Consider the following 23,639-nt stretch of genomic DNA (forward strand, 5'->3'; position numbering starts at 1 on the left):
TAAAAACACGCGACGCGACGTAGGTATAGAAAAAAAACTCGTTTTCCAATTAGGGCACTCAAATAGCTTTCGTAATGTTTTTAGTTTTAAGACAGGCAAGTGACTGAGTTCACTCATCTCTACTAATTCCACTAAAAGTTCTACAAAGAAAATGAGTAAAATTTGTAAAGTTAAGCTTTTGGACGGCAGTTTCACGAGTCAAGTGTCAAGACATACTATCAAGGATGTTGACGGACATCCACTGTGGAGTTCTGTCTATTTGACCACAGAACCAGAAGCCTGTGTTGAAACACATCGAGATTTTATTCGAGGTAAGATGATTTCATATTTTTTTCTTCCCCGGATCTTTCTTACAACCTAATCTCTTCCGAGCTTTCGCAGCTTTCTGCGACAAGTCTCCATAATCAAGCAAGTCTAATCAAGATGACTTGTAATCCATCAGGTGATTCTAAAGTGAGTCTTTTAAGGACGGTGTCCTGCTTTGCTAACTATTAACAGTAGTTTTAATGTCAGATCCGGTTCTAGATAATTTGCTGCTCCGGGCTAATATTTACATAGCTATTTTGCATAACCATCTAATAGACACAAAGACAGGAAAACGTCTGCTGTGAGATGCATGGAAAATGCAGGAAGGTGTTTGAGTTGCCACCATAAAATTTGATGTTTTCTTTTCGTACCTATTGAGAGAAAGAACACATTTCCATGATCGAATCCCCATATTTCACGGCTCTAGATAATTTGCTGCTCCGGGCTAATATTTACAAATAGATAGCTATTTTGCATAACCATCTAATAGACACAAAGACAGGAAAACGTCTGCTGTGAGACTGTGAGATGCATGGAAATGCAGGAAGGTCTTTGAGTTGCCACCATAAAATTTGATGTTTTCTTTTCGTACCTATTGGGAGAAAGAACACATTTCCATGATCGAATTCCCCATATTTCAGCTGGTGCAGACATTATTCAATCCAGTTGCTATCAAGCCAATGTAGACAACCTAACCAAACTAGGATATTCTGAGTGGATAACCCAAAGTTTGTATTAAGTCGAATAGACTTCGACGGGACGCGACGTAGGTATAGAAAAAAAAACTCGTTTTCCAATTAGGGCACTCAAATAGCTTTCGTAATGTTTTTAGTTTTAAGACAGGCAAGTAAACTAAATCTTCTTCACAGGGGTTCTACTCTTTCTACCCCTCCTATGTATCTCTTCTCCTCCTCCTCCTTCTCCTTCTTTCTTATTATCAACATTTTTACCCTCTTTCTTTTCTTTCCTACCTTCTCCGTCTCTCTCGTTATCTTTTCCACTCTCTTCTCCTTCATTTCCAGTCTTTTCTTTTTCTTTCTCTCCTTCGCTATTTTCTCTCTTTCCTTCTCCTTCTTGCTCATTCTCTTCTCTCGTTCCCTCTTTGTCTTCCTCGCTAATATTTCTCTTCCCCTCTCCGTCACTCTTCATCTGTACAACACTATCCGCTATCTCTATCTCTTTCTCACCTCTCTCTTCCTTCATATCCTCACCACTAGGATTTCCCATTATTCATTTCTTCAACTAACTCATTATATCAAGATGTCATCACCATTCTAATAGATAAACTTTCCAGATGGTTAAGAAATTGAATTCATCAATAGCAGGGGGAAGCCAGGGGCGATAGACCGTTGAATACATTGGTTTACTCAAGTTAAGTAACGTTACGCGTAGTTGCTATCCAGATGGGTGACCATCTGGGCAGTCACGTACTGCTGGCTTTTCTCATTCTGTGTGAGGTTAATATGAGGTAGCGGGTAGCTTGGTGCCAAATGGAGGATAAACCCTCGTCACGCATCGTGAAAAGATCTCAGTTGTTAAGAGCGACGAAAAAAAGGTCATCCTAAGATAATAATATTCCTGTATGATTGATATCCACGATTTCAACATACAAATTGTGAAATGATCTTTCTTAATCTTTTTCTTACCTTATTCTTGTTGTTAATAGTATCCCAATCATCTACCAACCAGGTTCTGAGAGAGTCTGGGATTTTGATTTTGATTTCCACTTTGTTCAGATATTCTTCCATCTATAAACACACAAGAGAATACATGGATTAACAATTAGAAGAACCAAGTGAGTATCACACAAGACTTGCACATCGCAGTTCCCGGGTTCGATTCTCGAAAGAGTGGAAGTTTTTGGACTACAGGGTTTATCTGTGTGAGGTTAATATGAAGTAGCGGGTAGCTTGGCGTCAAATGGAAGGTAAACCCTCGTCGCGCATCGTGAAAAGATCTCAGTTGTTAAAAGCGACGAAAAAAAGGTCATCCTAAGATAATACTATTCCTGTATGATTGATATCCACGATTTCAACATACAAATTGTGAAATGATGTTTCTTAATGTTTTTCTTACCTTATTCTTGTTATTAATAGTATCCCAATCATCTACCAACCAGGTTCTGAGAGAATCTGGGATTTTGATTTTGATTTCCACTTTGTTCAAATATTCTTCCATCTATAAACACAAAAGAGAATACATGGATTAACAATTAGAAGAACCAAGTGAGTATCACACAAGACTTGCACATCGCAGTTCCCGGGTTCGATTCTCGAAAGAGTGGAAGTTTTTGGACTACAGGGTTTACTTAGCTTCGTGAGGACAAATCAGTAGTTACTTTAAAGGAGTAGCGACCAGGCAGCAAAATATAGATTAATTAGACTTCCTTTATCATGGACACTTGTTGATTTGTTGAAAACCCAGAAGAGGTTATAGAAAGAAACGATATAATTGGTATACTTACAGTTTCTACGCTATTATCAATACGAGCTTTCTTTCTCTTGGGCACATCACTACCAGAATCTTGTGATGAAGCTACAGATGGCGCTTTGGATACACCTCCCATTGCTTTTATTTTACCTGAAGTAATAAGAGAAACATAATAATTTAACTAACCAGTTCAATTAGCGTAGAAAGTAGCGCGTCCCCTTGTAAGCGCTAGATCGCTAGTTTGATTCTTGCCCACGGCGAAATTTATCCTAAACAGATAAGGTTCGTCCTCGGAACGGCTGGCTTTCTCCTATCCTGTCCTTCTATCTTCGATTTAGGGAAGGTAAGACCGCCGTTATTACAGTTCCCTCTATCAAACCTCTTGGTAGGTTGGAATAGAATAATCCGTTTACTGTGTCAGCTCTATTAATCCACTCTATTTGTTCAAGTTGCACTCAAGACACAGAAGTACAAGAACTTACAGATTTTATCCAACGTTGGTGTAACACATCTTCCTTCACTGTCCTTTCCGTCGAATTTCTTTTTCTTTTTGGAACTTCTGGAAAGGAAATATACATTATTTAGGTACTATACATTAAAATTACATGGGGTGTTGTGCATCTTATGTGACAATATAGTGCCGTTTGATAACACGTACTGCTTTTAGGGTGCAAGTAGCTCTTCAGGCAACTGAGGAGCTTGTTGGAATCCCAGCAAGAAAGGCAAGATATAAATACCTGATACAAACTAAGAATTCGAAGGGCTGACTCTCAGGTCATGGTTATGTACCAGGTTAGGTTGGATTTGGACTAGTTGAGACAGGATATTGTTTCTACAGTTTGACATAGGAGTGGTAACTTACCAAACTGTAGAAACTGCAGTCCGAAACTCAACCCGACCCGGTACATAACCACAACCTCATATGAGTGTCTACTTGTCTCTATTCATAAGTAAACTTACTGGTCAGATTCCTGTTGGGATTTCTTCAAATCTTTCTGTCTTTGTACATTGCTCTCATTGAATTTCAGAACTCGACATTCAGGCACCCACTCATCCCATCTGTAATAATAGAGATAATAAAATTAACAGAGGTAAGACTTTATTGTTTAAACTCCTTTAATAAATGTCTTGGGAACAAAGAATTATTATTAATGATGTCAGAAGTTGTTCAGGGGTTCAGGGGAATTATTCAGCAGCAACATAAAAAAAATATTGAGTTAGAGGAAATCTATTTGTAACCCATTTGTAATGCCAGAAGTTGTTCAGGGGTTCAGGGGAAATATTCAGAAGCAACATAAAAAAAATATTGAGTTAGAGGAAATCTATTTGTATCCCATTTGTGTTGTGATAAGAAAAATTTTAGATAAGAAAAATTCGATTTTCTTTGGAAATGTCATATAAAATTATAAACAAACAATGAAAACAATTTGAAGTCTTGCAGTTATTTGCTAATAGAGAAGGAAGATTTTTTCCAAGTCACTAAATAAATTATCTTTTCATATTCATTTTCTTTCACACAGTCCAAAACAATTTGAAGCCTTGCAGTTATTTGCTAATTGTCTACAATAAATATTAAATTGTGTTATTTTACCAATTCGTTCGTTTTACGTAAATACCCGGTACCTATTTATTTTTGTTTGTAATTACCTACTAGCTGAATTCCGTCGCTTCGCTCCGGAATCCCGCTAGTTCATCCCGAGGCATGGCCAAACTTGTGGAAAAGGCATGGCAATTTTCTTTGGAAATGTCATATAAAATTATAAACAAACAATGAAAACAATTTGAAGTCTTGCAGTTATTTGCTAATTGTCTGCAATAAATATTAAATTGTGTTATTTTACCAATTCGTCCGTTTTAAGTAAATACCCGGCACCTATTTATTTCCTATTTCATTTGATCATTTGTAAAATTTAAGATAGATCTATTGTAAGCATAAGCATACATACTTTGTACAACATAGAACACAAGTAGATATAGATAGGTACATATCAATACCACAAATAATTACCTACCTAATAATCAATACTTGAAACATGTGAATTCCGCGAAATTAAAAATCCATAGGCGTAAATTTCAGTCTGAAATAAATTAATTGCTGATTGCAGTAAAATGAGTCATGAATTTCTGTACACCCATTTGTGTTGTGATAAGAAAAATTTTAGATAAGAAAAATTCACAATGTAGGCTTGAAGACTTACGTTTTGTTCCAGCCATTATAGTGAATGAAATATTCACTCATACCAAGATCATTGGTTCTCACATTGTGACACTTGGCTTCATAAATCAGAGGTCCGTGAAAACAGAGAACAATTTCACCTGCAAGAAGAACAATTTTATTATTTTTCTTTCGTTTTTTATTAACTATTCTGAAGCCATTTAATATTTTGTAAAGGTTTATGGTAGGTACAGAGGTAGCAGTAATACCTAGTACCTAGTGGTTTTATAAGGTAGGTTGGTAGAATACAAAACATAGTTACCTACCTGCTTTAAATCTATGATTGGTTGGAGTTACATTAGATGGTTCAACATGGCTAGTTGGTTCCAATGGTTTCTCTAGTGTTGAGGAGACAGCAGTATCATCCGTTTTGTCTCCTATTCTGTATAGTCAGATTTCTAAGGTAAAAAAATATAATCACTTGATTCTTCCTAATCATTATCTACTTATTATTTTAATTGGTCAACTCCTCCAGATAGTTGATGGTCGGGAGTTGATTTAGATTAAACCACTGATTTCTGACTGGTTAAATTTTAATCTGAGTAAAGCTAAAAAGCTTACCTACTTTTATCTATTTGGCTTATGAATAAGGCAATTTTCTTTATACCTATGTTGAACCATTTTTTTTTTTTTTTTTTTTTTTTATCATCCGTTTTGTCTGATGTATTGTCTACAGGAGATTCAGCTGGTTTATCATCTACTTTGGTATTGGTTTCATTCTTCTGAACTGTTTTGGAAAGGCTGCTTTTTGGTTCAGATTTGCTATGTTTTGTCTGATGTATTGTCTACAGAAGATTCAGCTGGTTTATCATCTACTTTGGTATTGGTTTCATTCTTCTGAACTGTTTTGGAAAGGCTGCTTTTTGGTTCAGATTTGCTAGTTCTTTTTGGTGGAGACATCTTATTGAATATGAATAATTCTCTTTTCACTTAGTTCAATATAACTTATTTCATTTTTTCAATGACATAAACACCTGTAAAAAAATTAAAATTAATTTCTCAAGAACATTTCTACCAAATACATAATAGGATTTTGGTCATACTAAAATTAAACGCATAGGTTGGAGGACAGTGTATCTACTTTGAAAGTGCTAGGTCATAGGTTGTAAGTGCTAATTCATAGGTTGATTCCCATCCAGTGCAGATTTTTTTTTTTTTTTCCTAAACAGACTTAGTTCAATATAACTTATTTCATTTTTTCAATGACATAAACACCTGTAAAAAAATTAAAATTAAGTTCTTGAGTTGTTAGAACATTTCTACCAAATACATAATAGGATTTTGGTCATACTACTTTCTGCTTTGAAAGTGCTAGGTCATAGGTTGTAAGTGCTAATTCATAGGTTGATTCCCATCCAGTGCAGATTTTTTTCCCCCTAAACAGATAAGGTTTGTTCTGGCTTTCTCCTGTCTTCCATCTACATCTCTCTTTGCTTTTGGGATGGTAAAGACCTTAGCTTTTACAATTCCCTCTGTCAAACCTCTTTCAAAAATGGAATAAAAAATACTTACCTAGAACCTGAGTATAGTATATTATGCAATTATGCGTTGATTATTGATAGGTATCATTATCATTTCATAAATTTTTTATTACTTTTTAGTTTTTTTGCTTCCTTTTTTTTGCCTTGCCTTCATTCGAAAATGAAAATTGTTTACATTTTCAAATTTTTGCGCCTAAAAAGAAAATGGCGGACTTCCACGGAGGTCGTGATGTATACAAAAAATCAGTATGTCTTCATTTTTCTGATGAGGAATTTTCTCTGAAGAGCTCCAACATTGAATTCATCAACTAACATAAATCTGATAAACCTATGTACGAGCACCTGATATCAACCTTAATAAAACCTTCAATCTCCTCACAGGTCACATAGAGACGGCCGCTAGTATAGGCCCGTACGGTACCGTACTACGAGATGGTTCTGAATACAGCGGCCATTACGTAGACTCCATGACAGAGGCCGACCTTATAGCCTGGCACCGACCTAACGTAGAGGCCTTGGTGAGAGCAGGCGTGGATTATCTGGCCCTAATAAAACCTTCAATCTCCTCACAGGTCACATAGAGACGGCCGCTAGTATAGGCCCGTACGGTACCGTACTGCGAGATGGTTCTGAATACAGCGGCCATTATGTAGACTCCATGACAGAGGCCGACCTTATAGCCTGGCACCGACCTAACGTAGAGGCCTTGGTGAGAGCAGGCGTGGATTATCTGGCCCTAGAAACCATACCCGCTGAGAAAGAGGCCTTAGCTCTCGTCAAACTACTGCGGGAATTCCCCGGCCAGAAGGCATGGCTATCATTTTCCTGTAAGGTAAGTTCACCACTCGAATATAGCAATGAATATGAAGTTTACCCCCAACAACTGCTACAACAACCACCACCACCCCACGTATTATAAACGTGCACTTTGCATTTCGCACACTTCCGCAAAAGTTACGAACCTTTAAATATTACAAAACCTAACCACCACCACCACCCCACGTATTATAAACGTGCACTTTGCATTTCGCACACTTCCGCAAAAGTTACGAACCTTTAAATATTACAAAACCTTTTTATGCTGCTACGTCAAATTAAATGTTAGGTGAATTCCCGACTTGAGGTTGCTCAAAGAGGGATGTTGGGTAAAACGAGAACCGAAAACCCTCCAGTCACAGTACGTTCAACGGTCGGTATTTTGCAGATGATTATTAGAAGTGGATACTGTAATGTGACACAGTACGACATGATCTTTCTCTTTTCCATTTCCCACAGGATGATACCCACACAAGTCACGGGGAACTGATCTCCTCTGCTGTTACCTCCTCCAGTCACAGTACGTTCAACGGTCGGTATTTTGCAGATGATTATTAGAAGTGGATACTATAATATGACCTGCACTACAGTACGACATGATCTTCCTCTTTTCCATTTCCCACAGGATGATACCCACACAAGTCACGGGGAACTGATCTCCTCTGCTGTTACCTCCTGTTTGCTCGCTAATCCTGATCAGATACAAGCTATAGGAGTCAACTGTGTTCGTCCCAGCCATGTATCCACCCTAGTCCGATGTATAAAACAAAGTCATCCTACGGTACAAACCATAGTGTATCCTAACAAGGGAGGTGTATGGGATAGTGTCCATATGAAGTAAGTAATTTATTGGATATTATCTAAACAAGGGGTTCAGTTAACTGTCGACTTCACCCAAAAAAAAACCTCGCTAAGGAAAGCAAGCCCAAAAGATGGCTTACCTTAATTCTTCAATAGAAGAGAATCTAACAACACGCAAATTCTAGCTTGCTTGGAAAAACTTCACCGTTCTGTTGTGGCAGAAGATGGACCGGAAAATGAAAAGTCCTTTAGGTATTTATAATTAGATAATATTAGGTATTGTATTCGATATTTAATTATTTCTACAAAATGTACACTTATTCACAACTTCACAAAACATATGTACATTCAAAATTCAAATTGTTTATTGTTTATCTATATTCTAATTTTGATTTTTTTTTTAAAGTTAAACAATAGGTTTATAAGCACGAGGAACGTTAAACAAAAAAAGAATGTAGATAACAAGATAAGAGTTTACTCTTCACGACAACGCACTGTGGAAAATAAAAACCATCCTGTCCCAAGATAATCATCAACGCACCTAATATTATTAAAATAATGTGGTGGCCCACAACAACAAAGATGACATGCTTGTAACAGAAGAAGAAGAGGAGGAGGAAGAGAGAGGGAGGAAGGTCAATAAGGGAGAGAGAATAAAACCGACAGTAAACAAGTATAAGATAAGATATGGAAAAACATTGATATTATGGCAAAGTCCCAGCTACCTATATCTATCTAATAAATACATATTATGTACCGTACTTACATCAATAAAATCATTGGTGATACTCGTACAACGCAACGTAGAATTTTTATCATTCTGCTAGGTATTTAACGTTAATGGGAAAACGATCAATAAAATCATTGGTGATACTCGTACAACGCAACGTAGAATTTTTATCATTCTGCTAGGTGAAGACTTATTATCTTCTTATTTTAGTATTAATTAGTACTTGACATGGTATCCCGTTTCTAAAGTTTATTCTGCTAGGTATTTAACGTTAATGGGAAAACGTTCCGAAGTACAATCCATTTGACTAATTTACACTTAAACCCATGACTTAATCAATAACTCTCCCATTTTCATTTCAGATGGTTAGATACAGAGGACGAGTACTCTATTCTACCATTTTATTAATTTACACTTAAACCCATGACTTCATCAATAACTCTCCCATTTTCATTTCAGATGGTTAGATACAGAGGACGAATACTCTATTCTACATTATGTACCACAATGGTTAGAGGAGGGAGTGAACATTATAGGAGGCTGCTGTGAAGTTACTTCATATGAAATACAACAGATGAGAATCAACATGACTTAATCAATAACTCTCCCATTTTCATTTCAGATGGTTAGATACAGAGGACGAGTTCTCTATTCTACACTATGTACCACAATGGTTAGAGGAGGGAGTGAACATTATAGGAGGCTGCTGTGAAGTTACTTCATATGAAATACAACAGATGAGAATCACCATGACTTAATCAATAACTCTCCCATTTTCATTTCAGATGGTTAGATACAGAGGACGAGTACTCTATTCTACACTATGTACCACAGTGGTTAGAGGAGGGAGTGAACATTATAGGAGGCTGCTGTGAAGTTACTTCATATGAAATACAACAGATGAGAATCATGATTGATGAGTTTAACACGAAGAAAAACGACTGAGATATGGATCCAATACATCAAGCGTACCGGGAGGTGCGCGAACGTCAAGAGTTCGAAGCAACGCCCGACCTTTATTAACACTCCTGTTGGCCATACATATAGCGGAGTCATGTTTGAATAGTAAAACCATTGTGAATCGATTTTCATTCTGGTCTGAGTTAAAGGTTCTTTTGAGAGATTGTTCTGTTAAAGGTAAAGCTAGATTCGCAAATTAAAATTAAGTTCTTGGGTTGTTAGAACATTTCTACCAAATACATAATGGGATTTTGGTCATACTAAAATTAAACGCATAGGTTGGAGGACAGTGTATCTGCTTTGAAAGTGCTAGGTCATAGGTTGCAAGTGCTAATTCATAGGTTGATTCCCATCCAGTGCAGATTTTTTTCCCCCCTAAACAGATAAGGTTTGTTCTGGCTTTCTCCTGTCTTCCATCTACATCTCTCTTTGCTTTTGGGATGGTAAAGACCTTAGCTTTTAGATTCTGGTCTGAGTTAAAAGTTCTTTTGAGAGATTGTTCTGTTAAAGGTAAAGCTAGATTCGCTCTGGTTACACTCCTAACTTGGTTTTTGGGTGGTAAAAAAAGTTTGTTTAAGCTTGTTCCACTTCCGTTCAGCGCACAGCGTTCACATAAAAATAAATAAATAATTATGTACATATACTACATAGTTGAATAAACAAATCGACTTGTGTTTGAGTATAGCAACCAGTTGTTCTGTCCTATATTAGACAAAAGTAAAACTAAATCTTCTTCACAGGGGTTCTACTCTTTCTACCCCTCCTATGTATCTCTTCTCCTCCTCCTCCTCCTCCTTCTTTCTTATTATCAACATTTTTACCCTCTTTCTTTTCTTTCCTACCTTCTCCGTCTCTCTCGTTATCTTTTGGACAGATACATCTCAAGCCAGTCTCTTATCTCTTCATTGTTACAAATATTGTTTAAGTACTACTTAGTTAGGCTGCCATACAACACAATGTCCAGTTACAGATACTGCTGTGTTCCATTGTGCAATAGCACTTCAAAATCTACTCCAGACAAAGTGTTGATATCTGTGCCCAGAGATGAAAACCGAAGGAAAGCATGGTTCAATGCAATGAGAATTTTCACTCTCTTCTCCTTCATTTCCAGTCTTTTCTTTTTCTTTCTCTTCTTCGCTATTTTCTCTCTTTCCCTCTCCTTCTTGCTCATTCTCTTCTCTCGTTCCCTCTTTGTCTTCCTCGCTAATGTTTCTCTTCCCCTCTCCTTCACTCTTCATCTGTACAACACTATCCGCTATCTCTATCTCTTTCTCACCTCTCTCTTCCTTCATATCCTCACCACTAGGATTTTCTATCTCTGTCTCTCTTTCACCTTGTTCCATTTTAACTTGGTCTTCTATCTCTCTCACTCCCTCTCCATGGACCTCAGCCGTAGTCTCTATCTTTGTCACTCTCACCTTCCTAGGTCTCCCTCTTCCTCTACGAATCGTTCTGTCTCTCTCCATCTCCTCCTTCTTCTTTCTTATCAACATTTTTACCCTCTTTCTTTTCTTTCCTACCCTCTCCGTCTCTCTCATTATCTTTTTCACTCTCTTCTCCTTCATTTCCAGTCTTTTCTTTTCCTTTCTCTTCTTCGCTATTTTCTCTCTTTCCCTCTCTTTCTTGCTCATTCTCTTCTCTCGTTCCCTCTTTGTCTTCCTCGCTAATGTTTTTCTTCCCCTCTCCTTCACTCTTCATCTGCCCAACACTATCCGCTATCTCTATCTCTTTCTCACCTCTCTCTTCCTTCATATCCTCACCACTAGGATTTCCCATCTCTGTCTCTCTTTCCTTTCACTCTCTTCTCCTTCATTTCCAGTCTTTTCTTTTTCTTTCTCTCCTTCGCTATTTTCTCTCTTTCCCTCTCCTTCTTGCTCATTCTCTTCTCTCGTTCCCTCTTTGTCTTCCTCGTTAATGTTTCTCTTCCCCTCTCCTTCACTCTTCATCTTTAAAACACTATCCGCTATCTCTATCTCTTTCTCACCTCTCTCTTCCTTCATATCCTCACCACTAGGATTTCCCATCTCTGTCTCTCTTTCACCTTGTTCCATTTTAACTTGGTCTTCTATCTCTCTCACTCCCTCTCCATGGATCTTACCTTGCTCTTCTGTCTCTCTCACACTCCCACCATGGACCTCAGCCGTAGTCTCTATCTTTGTCACTCTCACCTTCCTAGGTCTCCCTCTTCCTCTACGAATCGTTCTGTCTCTCTCCAACACCTTGACTGTAGGTCTGACTATTCTCTGTCTCCCTCTCCCACGTTTTACCGGGGTGTCTGTTTGAGAAAGAAACAGATGGGAGGGAAGACTGGTGTTGCACTGATGTCAGTTAAGTGTTGCATTGTGGAACAAGTCCCCAAGCTCGAAGGAACCATGGAGACGGTCCCAGGTTTGATTTCGACCATGGATAAAAATTTGAGCTCGTATTTCGTTAATTTTTAATCTCTCGTTTTTCATGTAATAATAAAAATTCTCAAGGGATTGCTCCAATTAATTTGGGAAAAAGTTTCATGTACCTAGAGCATATCATGCTCGAAACTCCCTTGCATCACTAGTTTTAGTTTAAACGGAACCCTCACCATAGGAAATCCTGGAAAGCATTCTGCAGGAGTTGAATATTTCTCTCCGTCAGCCCCGTGTATGCCAACACAGATCCAATCCGAACGCCATGCAGACGGTCCCAGGTTTGATTCCTACCATGGATAAAAATTTGAACTCGTATTTCGTTAGTTTTTAATCTCTCGTTTTTCATGTTGTCCCGGCACCTCATAATAAAAATTCTCAAGGTATTGCTCCAATTAATTTGGGAAAAAGTTTCAGGTACCTAGAGCATATCATGCTCGAAACTCCCTTGCATCACTTGGTTTAGTGCATTATTCGTTTTGGTTTAAACGGATCCTCACCATAGGAAATCCTGGAAAGCATTCTGCAGGAGTTGAATATTTCTCTCTGTCAGCCCCGTGTATGCCAACACAGATCCAATCCGAACAAACAGTCGTAACAAGTGACTCGCTCCATACAATGAACTCAATGGTGCGCCCTGGTACTTTTGCATCACTTGTGAGTACTGGCGACGTTCCGCCTGGTACAACAGCTGTGATCCGAGCATCACGTTGAAATATTCCTTGAGTCCTGCCACCATTTCCGTGACAGTTTTACCCTTAGCGCCAGACATCTGCTTGCTGTTCGCCTTGTGCTTCAGATAGGACTCGAATATTTCATCTACACTCGTCTTGGCTGGGATTTGATGAAGCTGAAACCAAACCGAGGAATTTTAAATAGCTTTCGTAATGTTTTTAGTTTTAAGACAGGCAAGTGACTGAGTTCACTCATCTCTACTAACTCCACTAAAAGTTCTACAAAGAAAATGAGTAAAGTTTGTAAAGTTAAGCTTTTGGACGGCAGTTTCACGAGTCAAGTGTCAAGACATACTATCAAGGATGTTGACGGACATCCACTGTGGAGTTCTGTCTATTTGACCACAGAACCAGAAGCCTGTGTTGAAACACATCGAGATTTTATTCGAGGTAAGATGATTTCATATTTTTTTCTTCCCCGGATCTTTCTTACAACCTAATCTCTTCCGAGCTTTCGAAACCAAACCGAGGAATTTCAATAGCAGGGGGAAGCCAGGGGCGATAGACCGTTGAATACATTAGTTCGCTGAAGTTAAGTAACGTTACGCGTGGTTGCTATCCAGATGGGTGACCATCTGGGCAGTCACGTACTGCTTGCTGGCTTTTCTCATTCTGTGTGAGGTTAATATGAAGTAGCGGGTGGCTTGGCGCCAAATGGAGGATAAACCCTCGTCGCGCATCGTGAAAAGATCTCAGTTGTTAAAAGTTGTGAAATGATCTTTCTTAATGTTTTTCTTACCTTATTCTTGTTATTGATAGTATCCCAATCATCTACCAACCAGGTTCTGAGAGAGTCTGGGATTTTGATTTTTATTTCCACTTTGTTCAAATATTCTTCCATCTATAAACACACAAGAGAATACATGGATTAACAATTGGAATAACCAAGTGAGTATCACACAAGACTTGCACATCGCAGTTCCCGGGTTCGATTCTCGAAAGAGTGGAAGTTTTTGGACTACAGGGTTTAGACGATAGCATCCTAGACACCTCCACAGATAGAGAGGAGGGGAGTGAGTTTCCACCTACTTACTACGTGATTGAGTTCAACCCTACAGTGAAGAGTGAGGTGGTGAGATGGATTGTGAGTAAGATTCGTGCAGTACGACAGCACCATGGCGCAGAGCTACTCGTGAGGAAACAAAGACATGAAGATGATTCACAACAGGTGAGTCACAATACACAATAGTTCTTTTTTACCCACCAACCTATAAGAACCAAACTATAGTTGTCCGCTACCTACCTACCTATTGTACGTTATCTCCAGTCAATAGTACCTACAGTGTCAGAGTGAATTTCAAAGTGAAATTATCCGCCTAATCTTCCGGGAAAGTACTTACATTCTACCTATGGTTTGTTTGTTCTCCCTATCGATAAAGTAATCGCAGTTTTTTTGTGTCTTATCTAAGGAATGAAGAAACCTTGCTGTAGTACCAAAACCATCGAGACATCGATTGAAAATCCGTGATAACCATTTGATTATTTGAGTTAATATCGAAAATCATCAAACCACTACTGTCCACACATTGTCGACCGGCCATCGAACGATGTCGACTGAACAGTCCACATTGCCTCGACAACATAGATCCACCTCGGTCGATGGACGGCCGGTTGACTATGTTTGAACACACCTTAAAGTACCAGCCTACATATAGTTCTACTATGCTCAAGATCCACAGAGGCAGCCTCATACTATAGTGTCTATCATATAGGTTGATAATTTCGGGGGCCACTGATCGTGTGGCTGTTTCAACCACCTGGGACCATTCCACCACAAAGAATTCACACGCAGATCTTTACCTGATTGTCCTTCCTCTATCAAACCTCTTTCAAAAATAGAATAAAAAATACTTACCTAGAACCTGAGTATAGTATATTATGCGTTGATTATTGATAGGTATCATTTCATATTTCATAAATTTTCTACTTTACTTTTTAGTTTTTTTGCTTCCTTTTTTTTTTGCCTTCATTCGAAAATGAAAATTGTTTACATTTTCAAAATTTTGCGCCTGAAAAGAAAATGGCGGACTTCCACGGAGGTCGTGACGACTGGATTTGGCTGCACTCCATAGACGAAAAAGCTACGCGCGAAATTTCAAATTTGTTATCATCAAAATAAAAAAAAATGGCATTGAAAACTCAAGACTCTCAAGATCAAACCTCTTTCAAAAATGGAATAAAAAATACTTACCTAGAACCTGAGTATAGTATAGTATATTATGCAATTATGCGTTGATTATTGATAGGTATCATTTCATAAATTTTTTATTACTTTGTAGTAATTGTAGTTTTTTTGCTTCCTTTTTTTGCCTTCATTCGAAAATGAAAATTGTTTACATTTTCAAATTTTTGCGCCTAAAAAGAAAATGGCGGACTTCCACGGAGGTCATGATGACTGGATTTGGCTGCACTCCATTGACGAAAAAGCTACGCGCGAAATTTCAAATTTGTTATCATCAAAATAAAAAAAATGGCATTGAAAACTCAAGAGTGGCAATGAAGAAATAAGATGGAAATAAGTGTGTAGGTAAGATATTGTTGCCTATTTATCAATTTATCTGATTGACCATCCCAAATGAAGCACCAATACGGACTCCGGACTCTCAAGGATGAAAATCTAAAAATAATGTCTTCTCTGTGACTCATTTCTGAATTCCTATGCAGTCACAGAACCACTGCAAATATTATCGTTTGAAGCAATTAAAACTGTGAACAGCTCAAGTGTTTGAAAATTATTGATGTCCCTAAGCCAATTATCACTAACTGTTTGGTAGGTGGTAATGTAATTCTGTCACTCTCACCTTCCTAGGTCTCCCTCTTCCTCTACGAATCGTTCTGTCTCTCTCCAACACCTTGACTGTAGGCCTGACTATTCTCTGTCTCCCACGTTTTACCGGGGTGTCTGTTTGAGAAAGAAACAGATGGGAGGGAAGACTGGTGTTGCACTGATGTCAGTTGAGTGTTGCACCTCCTTCTTTCTTATTATCAACATTTTTACCCTCTTTCTTTTCTTTCCTACCTTCTCCGTCTCTCTCGTTATCTTTCGCCCACGGCGAAATTTATCCTAAACAGATAAGGTTCGTCCGTTCGTCCTCAGAACGGCTGGCTTTCTCCTACCCTGTCCTTCTATCTTCGATTTCGGAACGGTAAGACCGCCGTTATTAAAGTTCCCTCTATCAAACCTCTTGGTAGGTTGGAATAGAATAATCCGTTTACTGTGTCAGCTCTATTAATCCACTCTATTTGTTCAAGTTGCACTCAAATCACAGAAGTAGAAGAACTTACAGATTTTATCCAACGTTGGTGTAACACATCTTCCTTCACTGTCCTTCCCATCGAATTTCTTTTTCTTTTTGGAACTCCTGGAAAGGAAATATACATTATTTAGGTACTATACATTGAAATTGCATGGGGTGTTGTCCAACCTATGTGACAAAATAGTGCCTTTGATAACACGTACTGCTTTTAGGGTGCAAGTAGCTCTTCAGGCAACTGAGGAGCTCGTTGGAATCCCAGCAAGAAAGGCAAGATATAAAAACCTGATACAAACTAAGAATTCGCAGGGCTGACTCTCAGGTCATGGTTATGTACCGGGTTGGGTTGGGTTTGGACTAGTTGAGACAGGATATTGTTTCTACAGTTTGACATAGGAGTGGTAACTTACCAAACTGTAGAAACTGCAGTCCGAAACTCAACCCAACCCGGTACATAACCACGACCTCATATGAGTGTCTACTTGTCTCTATTCATAAGTAAACTTACTGGTCAGATTCCTGTTGGGATTTCTTCAAATCTTTCTGTCTTTGTACATTGCTCTCATTGAATTTCAGAACTCGACATTCAGGCACCCACTCATCCCATCTGTAATAGGAGAGATAGTAAAATTAATTAAACATATTGGGAGTTGCTCAGGGGACTATAATTTATATATTTCAGCAGCAACATTAAATATAAAAGACCGTACAAACAAATGAAACATGGGGAAAAATGGATTTCAGATAAAAATTGAGGGGAAAAAGTATTTTTTTCTACTTCCTTTTCCATTTATAATGTCCTATCATTTTTTTTTTTTTTTTTTTGAACCTGATCTCTATCTTTGTCACTCTCACCTTCCTAGGTCTCCCTCTTCCTCTACGAATCGTTCTGTCTCTCTCCAACACCTTGACTGTAGGTCTGACTATTCTCTGTCTCCCTCTCCCACGTTTTACCGGGGTGTCTGTTTGAGAAAGAAACAGATGGGAGGGAAGACTGGTGTTGCACTGATGTCAGTTGAGTGTTGCACTGGAGGACCTCTGTATCAGATCGGAGGGGATGTCCATGTAGTGGCTGCAGTGGTTGAGTGTGGTCGCTTGCTGGAGGAGATACCTGGGAACCAATAGCATATGATATGTATGTGATCAAGGATTTGTACCATGAAATACTTCACACTTCCAACTTCTCACTCCGTTTGTCAAGATTTTCTACGAGGAGTGTGGAACAAGTCCCCAGGCTCTTGGAGGAGATACCTGGGAACCAATAGCATATGATATGTGATCAAGGGTTTGTACCATGAAATACTTCACACTTCCAACTTCTCACTCCGTTTGTCAAGATTTTCTACGAGGAGTGTGGAACAAGTCCCCAGGCTCGAAGGAACCATGCAGACGGTCCCAGGTTTCATTCCTACCATGGATAAAAATTTGAACTCGTATTTCGTTAGTTTTTAATCTCTCGTTTTTCATGTAATAATAAAAATTCTCAAGGGATTGCTCCAATTAATTTGGGAAAAAGTTTCATGTACCTAGAGCATATCATGCTCGAAACTCCCTTGCATCACTTGGTTTAGTACATTATTCGTTTTAGTTTAAACGGATCCTTACCATAGGAAATCCTGGAAAGCATTCTGCAGGAGTTGAATATTTCTCTCCGATTTTTAATCTCTCGTTTTTCATGTTGTCCCGGCACCTAATAATAAAAATTCTCAAGGGATTGCTCCAATTAATTTGGGAAAAAGTTTCATGTAGCTAGAGCATATCATGCTCGAAACTCCCTAGCATCACTAGTTTTAGTACATTATTCGTTTTAGTTTAAACGGATCCTTACCATAGGAAATCCTGGAAAGCATTCTGCAGGAGTTGAATATTTCTCTCCGAAATACCTATGCAGTCACAGAACCACTGCAAATATTTAAAACTGTGAACAGCTCAAGTGTTTGAAAATTATTGATGTCCCTAAGCCAATTATCACTAACTGTTTGGTAGGTGGTAATGTAATTATTACAATCCAGTGTTTAAACAGCCGTACATGATATTTTAAACTCTTGGGTTCATTTTATTGTTGTGAATGTACCATCAGTGTGTGTTATGAATGGAACTCATTATTTCCTACTTTTTGATATTGAAAATTAGTATTGCTCAAGTTTTGCCATGAACTAGTTTGAAATAAATTCTTCCTCTTGAAGAAGTTGGAGAATAAACAGGTGAGTTTTACATTTTCTTTACTTTTACAGGGTCTGTGAAAAGGCAAGTAGACAAATTGGTCTCATTATAAAAAATAAATGTATGTTTTGCATTTTGCACTTCACAGAAGTTATGATATAGATATCTAGAACATCTAGGTAATATGACTTTTTTTTTCTTCATTTTCCTGTGTCATCAAAATATTGCAAAATGAGAATTGCAAAGATGTAAAGTTGCTTTCAGGTACACAGCCTCAGTAGTATGTCTATTAGGTATCTACTTAATTTGGTAGAATACCTATCTCCCTGTGTTGGCTCCCAATAATCCAAGACATAATCAAGTAATGTTTTCCCCCTGAAAATAGCCTGCAGCACATTATGTCCAAAGTATACTTAGGTGAGTTTTACATTTTCTTTACTTTTACAGGTCTGTGAAAAGGCAAGTAGATAAATTGACCTTATTAAAAAAATAAAAATGCATGTTTTGCATTTTGCACTTCACAGAAGTTATTATATAGATATCTAGGACATCTAGGTCATATGACTTTTTTTTTCTTCATTTTCCTGTGTCATCAAAACATTACAAAATGAGAATTGCAAAGATGTAAAGTTGCTTTCAGGTACACAGCCTCAGTAGTATATCTATACCTATCTCCCTGTGTTGGCTCCCAATAATCCAAGACGTAATCAAGTAATGTTTTCCCCCTGAAAATAGCCTGCAGCACATTACTTAACTTCAGTGAACCATAAGGACTGGTGCATTTAAAATTAAAATATCTCCTAAACTAAATTGAAATCTCATAGAGGTAGCAACAAGTTATTTTCCATATCAATGAGTTTATATTTCTTATCAATTTTAATGCCCAATGCTTATTAGTATAAAAGGTCACTACAGTAACACTTTCATCTTTGACCATCTTCTGTGGACCATAGCAAATATTTTATCAACATTCTTTGATAATACTTCCTTTGCAAACACATGATTTTCTTAACCTAGTTGGTAAATAAAAAAAACATACATTACTTATACCTACTTATTATGCACAGTTACCTATTGATTCTTCACCTTACTAAACCTGTTCTTATCACTGCAATTCACAGGTATGCTTTATCATAGGTATTAAGTAATGTAGGTAGATCTGTACTTATCTATTACCCTTGTACCTTTATTAGATATTTAGCTAGTAGGTTTTCAATTTGAATACCTACCCACCTACCAAAATTAATTTAAATCACAAGAGAAATATTGTCAGTTGGTATGTGTAGGAGATATTAGAACACAATAATAACGGTAGTAATAAAGATATTTAAAAATAAAAAGTTCATTTTTATTTTAATGGCTATTGGTAACCATAACCAAGTAGGTACAGTACAGGTACACTTTCTCACTTTCAACTGTCTTTTGAATGCTCACCAATATACTCAGCTATATGTAGATATATTACCTATGTGTATACTGTATAAACAGTGTGGGTTCATTACCTGTGTATAACTTATAGGTACCTAAAACATCAATATATGTACATAACATACCAAATTATTTCCAGTTTCCACAATTTTTTTCCATTTTTCAATGCCAAACAATGAATAGGTACTTTGTTATGGGAATTATTGTAGACATATATGTAGATATATTACCTACGTGTATACTGTATAAACAGTGTGGGTTCATTACCTGTGTATAACTTATAGGTACCTAAAACATCAATATATGTACATAACTTACCAAATTATTTCCAGTTTCCACAATTTTTTTTCCATTTTTCAATGCCAAACAATGAATAGGTACTTTGTTATGGGAATTATTGTAGAGTTATACCTACCTACCTGATAGGTACCTACATTGTAATATACAGTGTGTTTAATTGCTCATAAAGAGGGCACGGTTAGCCTAGTGATAACGCACTTACTTGCCATACAGATGGTCCGGTTCGCATCCCACAATCGACAAAATAAAGTAAAATAAAATGAAAATAAAAAATGCACTCGTATTTCGATTGCGAATATTTCAATGGGTTACTTCTGATGAGGAACATACTATGGAATGGGCATGCTACGACACAGACCACAAGCACCTAATGTAGCAGTTGTTTCATTGCTACTAAAAAGGATTAACTGCAGTGAAACACTTGAGTTTCAAACCTCTTTTTTAAGTTTCAAACGGTTTAAAAAATAGGTATAGAGTTGAAATAAAAGAGATCCAAATCCAAGGTGTCAATGGAAGAAGAAAAAAACACGATAGGTATGAATTTGTTATTTAAATAAGTACTGTACTCAAGTAGGTAATTACTCAAGTTCATAACGCTGGGAAACTCATTATGAACACGCTGTGTACAATGCCTATACCTACCTATGTTAACTTATACTTGTTTAACTCGTATTTCTAGTGCATTGGTTTATGTGAATTTGTATATCTATGAGAGATGTACCTACAGTCCTACATAGCTAGTTACCTACATACCTACCTATTGTACGTTATCTCCAGTCAATAGTACCTACAGTGTCAGAGTGAATTTCAAAGTGAAATTATCCGCCTAATCATCCGGGAAAGTACTTACATTCTACCTATGGTTTGTTTGTTCTCCCTATCGATAAAGTAATCGCAGTTTTTTTGTGTCCTACCTACCTACCTATTGTACGTTATCTCCAGTCAATAGTACCTACCTACAGTGTCAGAGTGAATTTCAAAGTGAAATTGTCCGCCTAATCATCCGGGAAAGTACTTACATTCTACCTATGGTTTGTTTGTTCTCCCTATCGATAAAGTAATCGCAGTTTTTTGTGTCTTATCTAAGGAATAAAGAAACCTCTTGCTGTAGTACCAAAACCATCGAGACATCGATTGAAAATCCGTGATAACCATTTGATTATTTGAGTTAATATCGAAAATCATCAAAGAAGAAACCTTGCTGTAGTACCAAAACCATCGAAACATCAATTGAAAATCCGTGATAACCATTTGATTATTTGAGTTAATATCGAAAATCATCAAAAGAGTTTTGTGAATAAATATCGAAATGTCGCGTAAACTTTACCCTAGCTGTGTTTTTTCGTGAACAGGTTAATTAAATTTATAAATTTCATACCTACCTAGGTACATTGTATAAAAACATGTTAAGATTCCTTGCTCGTATTTTAATTGGAGGTTAAAAATAAATTACTTCTTTCATTTGTAAATTACGTATCTTCTGTGTATTCAATGTACTCTGGGCCACTGGATTCCTTGTGGTAAGTCTGCATTTGTCCACACCTGGAGGTGCTGGGTTCGAATCCTGGCCGGAGCGGAAATTTTCTGATCAAACTTTTACGTTCCTGGATAGGCATGGATGTGAATGAGGGTGCCTTAAAGTAATGCGAAAGCGGTCTGGAACGAGTTACAATAGTTGATGGACACCGGGTACTGTCAGATCTACACCTAGTGTTTCAATAGTTGAGGTACATCCTATAGACTGGACTTGGCAAGAAGATGAAGAAAATGGAGATTTAACGTCATTGTATAACTGCTAAAGTCTTCAGTGACGGAAATTTTTCTTTCCATTCTGTGACACATGAACCTCATCCAGCCTGAGGTTGTAGAATGTACAGATGACCATTTTTTGCTTCAAAAAGTACCGCGTTAAGACTTCTGTATTTTCAATTGAATTCAATTTATTTAATTTCTTGTGTTGAACCGCATTAAACAGAAAGAACCATCCACAGGGGGAATTGCCTTATTTGTATATGGTTCTTTTCTGCTTAATGTTGTCCTGTTTTCTATACTGCATATTGCAATAGCATGATATTGTGTTTTCCATTGTATCATCATGGACACCATCGATATTGTGATTTCTATTGATGTTGTGATTTCTGTTGTATTATATCCCAAGCAATTCCCCTTAAGGGGAATTGCTTGTATATGGTTATTTGTATATGGTTCTTTTCTGCTTGATGCTGTCCTGTTTTCTATGCTGCATATTGCAATAGCATAATATTGTGTTTTCCATTGTATCATCATGGACACCATCGATATTGTGATTTCTATTGATGTTGTGATTTCTGTTGTATTATATCTTGACTTGCGCTGTGCCAGACAGATGTGGAATAGGAAATGTTCAGAGCTGGCGTTTCAATGGGGTACAATCAACATGACTAGTCTGGATGATACACCTCGGCCTACATTCCATGGTAAAATGGGAGAGGATACTGTCACCGGAAAAATGCAACCTCAATATCCTGCCTGGAAAACTTACACCAAGGTAAGTGACCTATAGAGGAAAGTCCCCCTTTTCTTTGTTCTAAAGATTTCTCTCGCACTTGAAATCGTAGGGTATTATTAAGAAGTTGATAATTCGAAACTCTCGATAATTCGGGGGAAAAAAATCAGGTCCCTTGAAATTCGAATTACCGATAATCGACTGTAATTGAAATATCAATACCTGTATGTAACCTACTTCTTCTAGGGTAGTTGTCCTACACTCAAGAACCAACCTATAAAGGTGTGTCCACTACTGTCCACGCATAGTCGACCGGCCATCGAACGATGTCGACTGAACAGTCCACACTGCTTCGACTAAACAGTCCACATTGCCTCGACAACATAGATTCACCTCGGTCGATGGACGGCCGGTTGACTATGTTTGGACACACCTTAAGTACCAGTCTACATATAGTTCTACTATGCTCAAGATCCACAGAGGCAGTGGGTATCATACCTACTATAGTCTCTATCATATAGGTTGATAATTTTCATGACAAAACCCAAACAGTGAGACTCATTCATCACAAATCTGCGCTTCAGATAATAGTTAATTGAAATCTGAGAGTAATTAATTAGATACATATGTGTATTACAATCGCGTGCTGCTAGCTTTTCCCGGCCCCACTCAGACTGGGTGAGGTTAATGTGAGTAGGCGAGTAGCTTGTCACAAATATCGTTCCCCAATTATTACACCTAGATAAATTTTATAACTTAACTTTGACTCGAACCACCAACCTCTAGATTCAAAGTCCAAAGCCTTAACCACTACACCACACAGGTTGTAACCACCTAAATCTCGATTCTCTTCTCGCGGCAGGGTCTCATCCTACACATATCAGCGCGATCTATACGTCTCCTAGAAACTGCTGAAGATATAGTTAATTGAAATGTGAGAGTAATTAATCAGATACATATGTGTATTACAATCGCGTGCTGCTTGCATTTTCCGGCCCCACTCAAACTGGGTGAGGTTAATGTGAGTAGGCGAGTAGCTTGTCACCGAATGTGAAAAACTTGTCACAAATATCGTTCCCCAATTATTACACCTAGATAAATTTTATGACTTAACTTTGACTCGAACCACCAACC

At 37.7% G+C, this 23,639-nt stretch overlaps 4 protein-coding genes across 4 annotated transcripts; 2 read left to right on the forward strand and 2 right to left on the reverse strand.

Moving 5' to 3' along the window:
• The first annotated feature begins 20 nt into the window (after window positions 1-20).
• LOC103512504 (selenocysteine Se-methyltransferase-like) lies at window positions 21-1,045 on the forward strand. The gene is made up of 2 exons (XM_008477264.3): window positions 21-311; window positions 948-1,045. The coding sequence occupies exons 1-2, from the start codon at window positions 152-154 to the stop codon at window positions 1,043-1,045; spliced, it is 258 nt and encodes an 85-aa protein (XP_008475486.1). The 5' UTR covers window positions 21-151.
• Window positions 1,046-1,556: 511 nt separating this feature from the next.
• LOC103512505 (mortality factor 4-like protein 1) lies at window positions 1,557-20,326 on the reverse strand. The gene is made up of 10 exons (XM_026825941.1): window positions 20,223-20,326; window positions 5,718-5,925; window positions 5,218-5,318; window positions 4,935-5,052; window positions 3,697-3,795; window positions 3,219-3,295; window positions 2,771-2,886; window positions 2,383-2,484; window positions 1,953-2,054; window positions 1,557-1,580 (listed from the first exon to the last, which is right to left on the reverse strand). Exons 2-10 carry the CDS (start codon window positions 5,849-5,851, stop codon window positions 1,557-1,559), a joined length of 873 nt encoding a protein of 290 aa, XP_026681742.1. The 5' UTR covers window positions 5,852-5,925; window positions 20,223-20,326.
• Window positions 6,637-10,427, forward strand: LOC103512506 (homocysteine S-methyltransferase YbgG-like). The gene is made up of 6 exons (XM_026825942.1): window positions 6,637-6,655; window positions 6,814-6,925; window positions 6,961-7,264; window positions 7,874-8,085; window positions 9,565-9,916; window positions 10,250-10,427. The coding sequence occupies exons 1-5, from the start codon at window positions 6,637-6,639 to the stop codon at window positions 9,722-9,724; spliced, it is 807 nt and encodes a 268-aa protein (XP_026681743.1). The 3' UTR covers window positions 9,725-9,916; window positions 10,250-10,427.
• On the reverse strand, window positions 12,626-17,756 carry LOC103512507 (mortality factor 4-like protein 1). The gene is made up of 9 exons (XM_026825943.1): window positions 17,735-17,756; window positions 17,302-17,380; window positions 17,166-17,240; window positions 16,638-16,736; window positions 16,161-16,237; window positions 15,067-15,073; window positions 14,569-14,632; window positions 13,615-13,716; window positions 12,626-12,991 (listed from the first exon to the last, which is right to left on the reverse strand). The coding sequence occupies exons 1-9, from the start codon at window positions 17,754-17,756 to the stop codon at window positions 12,638-12,640; spliced, it is 879 nt and encodes a 292-aa protein (XP_026681744.1). The 3' UTR covers window positions 12,626-12,637.
• Window positions 20,327-23,639: the final 3,313 nt, after the last annotated feature.

Source organism: Diaphorina citri, unplaced genomic scaffold (assembly GCF_000475195.1).
Source record: "Diaphorina citri unplaced genomic scaffold, Diaci psyllid genome assembly version 1.1 scaffold845, whole genome shotgun sequence".
Lineage (NCBI taxonomy): Eukaryota > Metazoa > Arthropoda > Insecta > Hemiptera > Psyllidae > Diaphorina > Diaphorina citri.